This window comes from Rutilus rutilus (genome assembly GCF_951802725.1).
Source record: "Rutilus rutilus genome assembly, chromosome: 21".
Classification (NCBI taxonomy): Eukaryota; Metazoa; Chordata; class Actinopteri; order Cypriniformes; family Leuciscidae; genus Rutilus; species Rutilus rutilus.
This window is the reverse complement of record NC_140226.1, coordinates 17,135,171-17,147,293: the sequence shown is the minus strand read 5'-3', so window position 1 is coordinate 17,147,293 and position 12,123 is coordinate 17,135,171. Positions and strand designations below refer to the sequence as shown.

The 12,123-nt window shown below is 36.0% G+C and overlaps 2 protein-coding genes across 2 annotated transcripts; both read left to right on the top strand.

Annotated features, from left to right (window-relative positions):
• The first annotated feature begins 494 nt into the window (after positions 1 to 494).
• On the top strand, positions 495 to 3,386 carry bnip4 (BCL2 interacting protein 4). Its single transcript, XM_084393652.1, has 5 exons — positions 495 to 1,207; positions 1,725 to 1,872; positions 1,969 to 2,050; positions 2,421 to 2,650; positions 2,738 to 3,386. Exons 1-5 carry the CDS (start codon positions 1,165 to 1,167, stop codon positions 2,781 to 2,783), a joined length of 549 nt encoding a protein of 182 aa, XP_084249778.1. The 5' UTR covers positions 495 to 1,164; the 3' UTR covers positions 2,784 to 3,386.
• Positions 3,387 to 4,673: 1,287 nt separating this feature from the next.
• Positions 4,674 to 11,698, top strand: LOC311281133 (transcription factor COE3-like). The gene is made up of 16 exons (XM_084393848.1): positions 4,674 to 4,813; positions 5,569 to 5,725; positions 6,559 to 6,622; positions 6,741 to 6,796; positions 7,020 to 7,093; positions 7,276 to 7,344; positions 7,677 to 7,758; positions 8,157 to 8,268; positions 9,007 to 9,140; positions 9,393 to 9,519; positions 9,727 to 9,815; positions 10,247 to 10,312; positions 10,676 to 10,829; positions 10,906 to 11,175; positions 11,438 to 11,514; positions 11,676 to 11,698. The coding sequence occupies exons 1-16, from the start codon at positions 4,740 to 4,742 to the stop codon at positions 11,688 to 11,690; spliced, it is 1,620 nt and encodes a 539-aa protein (XP_084249974.1). The 5' UTR covers positions 4,674 to 4,739; the 3' UTR covers positions 11,691 to 11,698.
• The last annotated feature ends 425 nt before the right edge of the window (positions 11,699 to 12,123 follow it).

The window sequence follows — 12,123 nt, the reverse complement described above, 5'->3', positions numbered from 1 at the left end:
TCTTTATAACAGCAAAGCAGACTACTTACATACAATTTAGGTAAATATCACTCTATATTTCCTAATAATATGTCTTATAAGGATATGTTTAAATTCTTAATAGTTTTATAAAAGCTATAAAAGCTCTAGTTTTCAACTTTTTTTATTATAGTGGAAAAGCATAGGCCTATAATGGAATGCAATACAGAGATGATTGAGCGAAAGCCTGATGTAGGCTATCCTATTCGATGCTTACATTTTAAATGATTATTCTTTTTTCTTCTTCTTCTTCTTTTATGTATGGATAATTAAGAAAACCTATCTGCTTACGTATGTTCGTCCTGAAATATAACTAACATTATTTGTCGTTTTGCAACTTTCTGCATAATAAGTAGGCTACTTTAATAAAACTGTCAGTTCGTAATTTGAACATATAGTAGGCTACCACATTTTATTTAATGTCCAACAAAGGAAAGTCAAAATTGCTGCCTGTGATTGTGAATGTATGTTTGCAGATATGTCTCGAGACCCAGGCGCACCTCTTCAAGGCACCTACATTAGATATCACACTTCTTTACAAAAACAAACATATGCACTACAAAATATGTGCAAATGTACAACTACTAATTACATCGATGGGTTTGGTTTAACGACTACTCAGTAGAGGTAAAAGTTAACTCCAACTCCAGAATTAATAAGTGCTGACTCAAATTGGTCAACTTATTATTACAACCTTACAATAGTCTAAAAACTGAACTAATCAAAGTTACAATATACATTTTCACTGATTACTGCTTTTATTTTTATTTTTTACGGTGAATTTGACTAGTCTTGTGTGCATCAGTACATCAGTTACCAAAAAGAAAACCTTTATTATAACAATAAACAGAAATCAGTATATTTTCTTGTATTTTAATAACACTCAACAACACTTTGGTATAGTGTGTTCGCGCCAAAGTTCAATCGCTCGACTCACGTAGGTTGAGATGATTGGTCTAACGTCTGTCCAATCAGAGCGCGGTGTCTGTCTGTAAACAAAAGATTTCGTCAGTGTTTTCCAAGAGCGCTTTCGTCAGTGTTTTCCCGTATGTTTCTAAGGGCGAGCAACCTTTATATTTTGGTCCACAGACAAACAAACAAAATTTAGGACACAGACATTTAGAAGCAAAATTACAAGCAACAGCAATGTCAACGCAAAAACTTATAACTCAGGAGGAAAGTCTGCACGGTAAGTTGTACAATTTGGCTCGCTCGATTAAACAACGTACTTACATCGACAGCTAATGAAAACAATAAGATTATTAATAGTAACAGTAAATTGTGTAACAGTAAATTATTTATTAACATTCCTGGGTTTAATACCAATGTTCATCATGGTTTTCTTTTATAAATCTGTACAATGCAGAGATTGCAAACAAGGATTTGTGTTCAAATCCGGTCATACTGCCAAGTCAGCAACTACTTGTTTGCTAAAAAAAAACATTTGGTCTATTTTTGTTGATAACGGACAAGAGGCATTTACAATGACCTAATTTTGTACTGATTATGTTAGTATTCATTTACTAACATCCAAACATGTTCATGGTTACATATTTGGAGTTTGAACCCTTTTTGGTTCAGTTACTGTTAGAGTGTTTTTTGTAAAATGTATGAGAAAGACCAAAGCAAACATTCAGCACTTCTAAAAAGGAGAAACTGCTTTCAGTAATCATTTCTAAATACTTTGATGTACTTTTGTCCATCAGACTCATGGGTGGAGCTCCACTTTGATTCATGTAGTGAACATAGTGAGGACACACCATCCCTGTCTGATATCACAGACCTGGAGAAAATGCTTCTGGAAGCACAGCGGGAATCCAGCAGTAGTTCACGGACAAGCTCTCACTGCAGCAGGTGTGTGTACAAACCACTTCAAGAGATCTGTGTGTACAGGCAAGACAAGAACTTGTATGATTATTCTAACCAGTAACCACATGTATTTGCTCCTAGTCCTCGACATGTCCAGACACCTCCACTCATCAGTGCAGCCTCCTTCAACACACAGCCTCCTTCGACACACACCAATGCACAGGTAATTTATTTTTTTACGTTATTTGCATAAGCTTGCATTTAATACGAATTTAAACAAAAATCACAAAACTTGAAGTCAGGAACAGTGGGTTTAAGTGCATTAATTACTTATCATGCCCAGCCATATATGTAAAATCATGAATTCTTGGAGCAACCTCTATTTTTTTATAAGATTCCAATATGATATATACATGCAGGTTTTTCTCACAACCAGACCTCGCTGCAATATGGGCATATGGAGATCTAATTTAACCGACATATGTATGCTGATTCTTATAGCACCACTATAAACATGCAATTTTTGACTGCATTACAGACTTGCAGAGCTTACATGACTAAACTAGATCTTTCACCTGCTCTTTCACTTCCAGGGGGAAGTTGTGCCAGAGAGCAAACAGGAAGTTGAGACTGTCGCAAGGATCTGTGACTGGTCCAGCCGGCCAGAGAATGTACCACCACCAGCACTGATTATTAAACGGCCAAAGCGGAACAGATTGTGCAGCAGAAACTCAGACAAAAACGACAAAGAAATGAACACAAACTTGCTGAAGTTACTGTTACCCTCCCTAGTTTTGACACACATCCTCATGCTTGGGTTGGGGTAAGACACTCGTGAATTTACAAAGTCTGACTTTTTGCTTGCTGCTCTTTTGTTCATTGTTTGACTATTTTTAATCTCTCTCTGCAGGATCTGTATTGGACGGCGCCTCTCCACTCAATGCTCTGTTATCTGAGTCATAGCAGATGAATGCGTGTGTGTCAGAATGTTGTGTGTCAGTGTCACTCTGGGATAGTCTCTAGAAAGATCCCGACAGCCTTTTGCTGGAACACTTTTGTTTTCCTCCTGGAGAAATGCAGGACTATGTAAGAGGACACTGTGAAAATAAGATGAGAGACAGAAACTCTCAGCATTGTTTTTTCTTTGGTTCTCCTGCGGGGATTTTGGCACAGAATTAATAAAGATGCATCCAGTTGTGTATGGATATCAGGAAATATGCCTAATAGATTTCAGCTTTTTGCTTGAAATTAAAAATATTTGTTAAATGCATCAGCATGAATATTGTTTTACTGACCAGGTCACATTGTAGTCCTTCAGCTGACCTGTTTTTGTACAGCATTCCGAATCATTATTTAAAAAAAAAATACAAATGTATGTTTGAGAGAAAATTCAGAGCCATATAAATGCATATTCTGACATATATTCGAATGTGACATGCGATGGAAAAATAATAAACTGTACTGCAAAAATTATAATCATCTTCAAATTTATTTGTTAAAAAAACACTTTCAAATATTTTGCATCCATCCTATCAGGTCAATAAAAATACTTCATTTATTATCGATAATCAGTGAGCTTTTATGTTTTACTCATTGGTGTTATAAGCAAACATTTTCGGGTACAGCAGGAAAAATTTATATATTTTACAGAACATAAACTGTTTCACTTGCTGCCAAACTCCTCTAGAATCGTCTTATATTTTGTACTGGCATTTCTGGGACAGCAGGTGGCGGTATGATCCTGTTTTCTGGGACTTTCAGTCTGTTTGATTCTAGTTTGGAACTAGCTTTCTCTAAAATGTAACAAATTAACGTAATTAATTCAAACAACCGATCAGTGACTGACAATTATATGATTATTGGCAACATCAGGTTTTGTTACTTAAGTATCTTTGTAACTGAAGTACTCCAAAAAATGGATAACTGTACTTATTCAGCATAACAATTCAATCTGAAATATATAATTAAACGTAACTAAAGAAGAAACTGCTTAATGAGAAACCATCAGAACTATTTTAATTATCAATGACATGGCCTATAGAATAAGTAATTGTGTGACAGTACCCTTGATTAAATTATTTTGATTTAAATTATTTTGGGAATATTATGTAGAACAGTTTCTATTTCCACTCATCTCTTGCTGTTTTCTTTTTATGTTTTCCTTTTCACTTAGGCCTATTTATTTTTTATTTAACCAAAGATGGCCTTTTTGTTTTGGAGGGAGAAAAAAAAAAGAGCATATGAAATTGAGGACTTGATGATTTGACATTATGAATAGCATGAGGTTTCATTAATGCCTTTCTTATGTGTTATCATTTAAAAAAAATATATATATTTTTTAAACTAATTAATTATGCTAAATTCGCAATTAGTCACTCTTCAGCATCAAACTATTATTAAATTCATGATGTTCGAAAGTGTATTTGGATTATTTATTCATTCTGAAGATATATTTGTATTAATACTTGAAAATTACATTTTGAATATAGGCTGAGTTATGGATGGCTTAATTAGCCTATATTTAGTGTTTAATGCAAACAAAAAATTACAGTTGTATATAGCCTACACCGTCACGGATGATTTTTTAATGGCATATATATATGGCATAGAATAAAACAAACAATAAAAAAAAAATCCTCCATGATCATCAGTAGCAGGTGAAGAATGAAAGAACCTATGGAAAGAACTCATTCCACGTCATTGATAGGGATGCAGCAGCGCGCGCTGCACGGTTTCCAACTTCCAAAGTGCTTTACAGCGTGACTGTTTTACGTTTCTGCGCGTCACAGCCACGCCCATACAACACATTATTACACCTGACCTAGCGGTTTGGGTTGTCTACAGACGGCAGTCCTGAGGGAGAAGGAACTTTGTTGTCAGCTGTTCTCTTCCATCCCTGTGGACTTGGAGTGATGAAGCAAGAGGTCATGTCTGCTCTGGGCTCAGCTCTCCTCGGGCTGGCAGAGGGCAACCTTTCTGCTCAGAGGTAAGCAGGTGCATCCAATTATCTTCTGTCCATTTCTTAATCCAGTCAACTTTAATGTCATTTTTTTATGTGTAAGATGGATAAAGCTAGCGTACAGCATTCGTAAGCATAATTATGGAAAGTTTTGAATTAAGCTACTTACTTATTTCATTCTATAAAAATTAGGTCCCACTTTATATTAAGTGTCTTTACTATGTACGTAAGTAAAAAAAAAATTGTTAGGTATAATATACTTACTGTGTTCATGTTCTTGCTAATGAGGTGGGATACACTTAAGGTTAGGGACAGGTTTGGTATGAGTAGATTACATGGTATGCATGTAATTACTGCAATTAATTACAAATGCAATTACATGCAGGAATTACTAAAAATATGTAAAAAAGTTATTTGTATAAAATTATTATTTTGTATTTAAAAATATCTGCAAGGCATTTATAGAAGTAGTTAATTAATGACATCTATACACTGTTGACCCTTGCTTTACCACTTAACCCACCCTTAAACCTACCCATAAACTAAACCTGTCCCTAACCTTACCCGTATCCTCATTAGCAGTAAAAGTGTTTTTCAACACAACATGAACAACACAATAAGCACAATGTACCTAACAATTTTTTTTTGATGTAAGTACATAGTAGTTAAAGACACCTAATATAAAGTATACCTAATTTGCTATACATCGTTTGCTTTAATGGCAGCAGCACTCAAGTACTTTATTTTAAACTGCAAATAACTGGTTGCTCTCTTTCCAACAGAGGTGTTGGTCTTGCCCGGGCGCACTTCGAGAAACAGCCGCCCGCCAACCTGCGCAAGTCAAACTTCTTTCACTTCGTGTTGGCTTTATATGACGGTCAAGGTCAGTCTGTGGAGACCGAGCACACTGCATTTGTGGACTTTGTTGAAAAGGAGAAGGTGAGGAGCAGAGGTGGACAGTAACAAAGTACATTTACTTGAGGATTATTTTTTCTGGAAACTTTTTACTTTAACTTCACTACATTTGAAAGACAAATATCATACTTTTTTCTCCACTACATTTCTGTCAAGGTCCTTGAGTAGAAAGTAGTAACGTCAGTCAGGGGAAGATTTTGGTTGCAGGGATTGCATTTTGGTTGCAAATCGGGTTGACGTCTAAGAACCCGACGGAGAGACGTTGGATTTTGTTTGGAAATTAAAGTTGGGTTGACCTCAGATACACAATACAACGTCTGTCCAACGTTGGAGATTAACGTCAATCTGACGCTGGATTCTGACATCAACCTGATTTTCATTTTCAACGTTGGGTTTCATCTTCTAAATGCGAATTTTGTCATTGTTTTGGAGCACACTAGCTTATAGATAACAGTAAGGCTAACATATTCATCCTAGAAGCCAAAAAACGTTAAATAGGACACTATTTGAGGGAACAGCCATTTGGGTATCTGAAACCATTGTGGACGTTATTGAGTGCACTTATTCAATCTCACATTCAATCCCACTACTGGAACTGTGTTCTAGAAATAAATTTGATATTGATATGAGGGTATAGGGACGATTTCAGACACAACCAATAACTGATTAACGTGAATATTATTACTAGTCTTCTCGACTAGATGTCATCCTTTTTTTAACCTTGTAGGATGTTACAGCAGGGTCCCTGAGGAGAAATGTGGAATATATGAAACATTGGGTTTATTGGGTTTGATTAGATTAGAAGTTATGATGCCATGTAAGACAAAGCATATATTTGATTTTTCTGTTTGATTTAGGAGCCAGTAAGTGAAAAAACAAACAATGGAATCCATTACAAACTCCAGTTACTGTACAACAATGGTGAGCAATGCCTGCATTACAAATAGTCTACTATTACTATAGAAATACACTTACTTTGAGCTGTCATTTGTATGTCGTTTTGTACTGATGTTGTGCTATTCATTTTCCTGTCATTTAGGTGTCAGAACAGAGCAAGATCTGTACATCCGTTTGATAGACTCTGTGACCAAACAGGTAAAACAATTTCGGCACTTTCATGTTATTTGCAAGAATGTGGTATGCTTCTTAGCATTGAAAGTTCGCTTCAGTCAAGATTAAATGTTTAATAAAACGTGCTTTGTCCACAGTGCTAAGATGATATTTGAAATACTCATAGATGTTATCATGATACGGTTTATATATTTAATTATGCATAACATTAACCTGCCATTTGCCTACATTACCTCTACTATGTCAGGCAATTATGTTTGAAGGTCAAGATAAAAACCCTGAAATGCGTCGTGTTCTTCTCACTCATGAAACAATGTGCAGGTAACTTTTGTCAAACTGCACTATTACACACTAATAGACAAAATCCCATGCATGCTGCAAACAAACACGTATACTCATAAAATATTCTTTAAAATGTTTGCTTTAATTGCAATATGCAGGTTACTTTAAAAAAAAGTTGATGCAGTGGTAATTGTGTGTGTCTTTATATGTGAATATTACAGCCGATGTTGTGATAAGAAAAGTTGTGGAAACAGGAATGAAACGCCTTCAGACCCCGTCATTATTGACAGGTAGGACAATCAGTTACATTGTATAACATTTTAATTGAGTAATGAAATGTATGTACTGTAATGTGTGTAAGAGAAAAATGAGGGAGAGAAAAAGTTTATTGTTTAATGAGCTATTCATTCCAAAAATTTGGATTTATCAGCATTGCGGATAAAATCACACAGACACTTTTTACTCTTTCATCTCTCCAATTCTCAGTTTCTAAACTTACATCATTCTCTCAGTGATTCTTTTTCTCCATTCCCTGATCCACACATATGGTACCTTCACATGTTTGCAGAGGAAAGGTATTAGTCTTCCAAATTATGCCCTTTTCTTTTTATTTTATACTTAGGTTCTTCCTGAAATTTTTTCTCAAATGTAATCAAAATTGCCTGAAGAACGCAGGGAACCCACGAGACACACGTCGTTTCCAGGTACACACAAAAAGTTCAATAATCATATTACTGATGTCCTTTCTGTGTCTGATAATAGATTGGTAACACTTTACAATAATACTAACATGAACAATGTGCAATATATTTTTACTGCTTTTATTAACCTTTTTTACTGTTAGCTAATACAAATGTTAGTTCAGTGCATTAACTACTGTTAACATACTTAATGTATTAGTAATTGTTGAGATTAACATTAACATTAAGATTAAAAGTATTGTTTTCATCTTAAAAGTATTGTTCATTGAAAGTTCACATTAACTAATGTTGCTGTTAACAAATGAAACCTTATTGTAAAGTGTAACAAAAAAAGAAACATCAAAATATTATTTCGTGTGCTACATTTCCTGCACTACACTAAAATGTCCTGTGCATTGCAGGTGCTGGTCTCTACCACAGTCTCCGTTAAGGGCCACATTCTAGCCATTTCTGATAACATATTTGTCCATAACAATTCTAAGCATGGCAGAAGACGATTTGAGTTAAGTGAAGGTACAGTAATTTTTTTAATAATTTAGCAAAATTACACCATAAGAACAGTGTTGGTGCTGGATCATAGAGAGAGAGAGAGAGAGAGAGAGAGAGAGAGAGGAAATACAGTTAATCAGTACAGTTAAGAACCGATGACAGTTAACAGTTAACAGTTCCTGCACTTGCCTTCCATACTATATTGTACCAAAATACTCTAATTATAGCAACATTTATTTAGCGGCACCTCTACACCGTTATTGAATCAACAGCGTGACACATATGTGACAAGTGTAGTCTGATTCGCGAAAGAATGACTCTTATGAAGTAGTTCAGAAACATACACAGCGACCGGTGTATTTTGATTCTATAATGAATGACTCTGATGAGTCAGTTCCTTTTAGTGAATCAAAAACATATAGAGCAATGAATGTAGTCCGAATTAGAGACAAATGACTCTAATGAATCAGTTCTGAATCAAACGCACACCTAACTATGCAATCATATGGCAATGAGTAGTTAAATATAGTAGTTTATATAGTTAGAAGAAATGTATTTGTATTTGTTGTTTAATATAGGCCTATTGTTTCAAATAGTTAAGGCCAATTATTAGATTGCATTTATGCTGTCTCTGAAAAAAACATAAAAAAGTCTCTTTTTATACACATTTACATTTAAAAAAAAGTTACTGTAACTCTGTATCTGTAATGTGCAATACTGTTACTGAGTGTATTGAGCTAATATATGTGTGTGTGAATGTAGCAGAGATCCCCTGCATCAAGGCCATCAGTCCGAGTGAAGGTTGGACTTCAGGTGGAGCCTCAGTGGTTATTATTGGAGATCAGTTCTTCGATGGTCTGCAGGTGGTTTTCGGAACAGTGCTGGTCTGGAGTGAGGTGTGTAACAGTCTCAAGCTCTGTTGCCAATCAAAGAATTACTATAAATACATTTTTGTGTTTCATCTTTAGCCTCATCATTCCAGTTGTTCTTTTCTTTGGTCAAATCTAACCCATCCATCCGCCACCACAGATCTCCCACAAATCTTTGCGAATTTTGCAAGGTGTGAAATACATTTTTCCCGATGAATTTGATGGGGAAGTTAATCAGAATTTCTATACTTCCTGATTACTTTTTCTGTTTTGTGACAGGTCATCACACCACATGCGATTCGTGTACAGACTCCACCTCGTCACATCCCTGGCGTTGTGGAAGTTACGCTGTCCTACAGATCCAAACGGCTGTGCAGGGGACCTCCAGGTCGTTTTGTTTACACTGGTGAGAATTATGAGTTTGCGAGAATTAAAAAAAGAAGGAAAAAAAACGTTGCAATTTACTGTAACCGAAGTTATACAATATTTTTTAAGAATATGTGAAAGCGTATTATGTTACATAATGCCTTTTTGGACATTTAGAGATTCTCATTTGTTATGTTGCTGGCAGATGTATTAGAATTTAACTGAGAAATTTGTTTCTCTGTTTAAGCTTTAAATGAGCCAACCATTGACTGTGGGTTCCAGCGGCTGCAGAAGGTCATTTCTCATCATCCTGGTGATGTGGAAAGACTTCCAAAAGTGAGCCAGAAATACTAAGTTGACTTCCCATTTCTCAATTTACATTTTATTTCTTCACAAATTCTGTTTTCTGTTTTAAAGGCACACTATTCAGTTTCCGTTTTTTCTCAAACAGTGACCCCTAGAGTCGCTGTGGAGTACTTGTATTTAACGTTACTGTCGTAAATATCACTCACGCAGAGCCGTCTCTGTACTGTTCCGACCGCGCTTTCTTCGTTTCCTTCGCCGACTCTGCCATGATTCACGTCTGAAATGCGTGCTAGTGTCTTCCATAGAGGCTGCTTCATATGTTGTTGATGTATGTGACGTCGTGCCGTAAAGCAAGTCGTAATTCTCGCGAGATTTGTCGGGGCGCCACCTCTCAAACTTGCATTGCTGGTTTTGCCAGTGGCAAATAGCTGTATTTATTTTATTTTATTTTTGATTGACAGGAGGTCTTACTGAAGAGAGCAGCTGATCTGATAGAGACGTTTTATGGAATGCCTCACAACAACCAGGTGAACAGCATTTTTGATATCAACATTAAAAATGTTTTTACTCAGGCTTGCTACCCAAATTAACAAAGGCTTGTTACCCAAATAAACAATAGCGAATAGTAATAAGAACATTTTTTGTCCGAGAGTGTGTCAAAAATACTATGGGTGCATATTAAAAAACATAATTTTTTAATATCTGCTTTTGTAGCCCTGCAAATAAATGTATTTTAATACTTAAAATCTATGCGAGTGCCTGGATGTGGACTTGTGACTCTTGTGACATTAAGAAGGATCCACTTATAATTGTAAACAATATTGATTGCTGCTGAAATCCAGATTGGGAAGTGATGTAATTTCTGTGCTTCTATATGTGCCTGACTATAGGAGATGATTCTGAAGCGTGCATCCGACATAGCCGAGGCACTCCATGGGAGCCCACGAAACCCATCCCACACAAATTCACACAGGATAATGGGTGTAAACTCTTTTAATGGACAGTTAACTGCGAACACAGAGGTTTCACATGATGTAGAACGAGGTATGCAGTATGTGTGCATGTGCGTGTGGTACATATGCCCCACAACAGTGTTTTAATAAATGAATGTCTCTTTCAGTGGGATTCAGTCGGAGTTCAAACACTGGCTTTGTTTTAGGCAGCACATCCCAACAGTCTGATTTCACTAATATCAACACATGCGTGAATGGACACGCACATTCGCACCTTCACTCAAACATGCCAAGGCACACACACTCAAACGCACACCCATCCATGGCCGGGCACACACAAACGCACGGACGCCAAACTTCCTCTTTGCCAAACTTCTCCTTGGCTGCCACACAAGCATTCTTAGATAGTCCCACAGAGGACACACAACACTACATCGGTAAGAACACGTCTTTCTCTTCTATATCAACTGGCTTAATTATTTTTTCTCAAAAAAAGCCAACATTAAAAATGTATCTTAACAAATTTTGCTTTTCTAATTTTGCTTGCATTTCATGACATTATTAAACTGAATCATGGTCAAACTGCATATGTAATGATCATAAGCAATTATTTACACTCCTGAAGACTATATATTTTGGTGGTTTCACATGTTTATTTAATCCTTCCTTGTCTTCTTTCTCTTTCTTGTGGTTCTATAGTGAAGCAAAAAAGTGCATTTGCTCCAGTTCTGAAGATGCAGTCTTCAACAGCAAGTTCAAGTCTTCCCATTTGCACAGTGAGAGCACAACACACATACACAACTCCTCTCTTGTCCACCTCTACATTGTCCCCCTATACACACACACACACACACACTGCCTTAGGGAGTGCATACACATATAAATTTGTGGAGTGTGAACATTTGACAGACTCATGTCTATTCTCTGTCTTTTACAGCCTTGCATGGACTAGTGACACCAGTCGCTCTCTCACATGGACCAACTCAGAAGTGAAGGAATCTCTTTGTGGTGGGGGAACAACAACATCTATTTTGCATTTTGAATGTTTTCTCAGTGCAAGCAATACAAAAACAAGAAACTATATGTTAAATCGTGTTGGTTGTTGATAAAGCAATTTGTTGGTTCTGTGTCTAAACAGTATGCACCTGTCTTAGTGTGTTTGTATTATGTGTGGCCAAGACATTCAATATTTACTTGATATATATGTATTTGATATAATAATGTGAAATATTATTTCAATTGAAAATAACTGTTTTCGTAATTTTTTCCTGTGATGGCAAGGCTGTTTTATTCTTGTGATTTTCAGCATCATTATTACAGTCTTCAGTGTCACATGATGATCCTTCAGTAATCATTCTAATATGCTGATTTGGTGCTCAAAACAT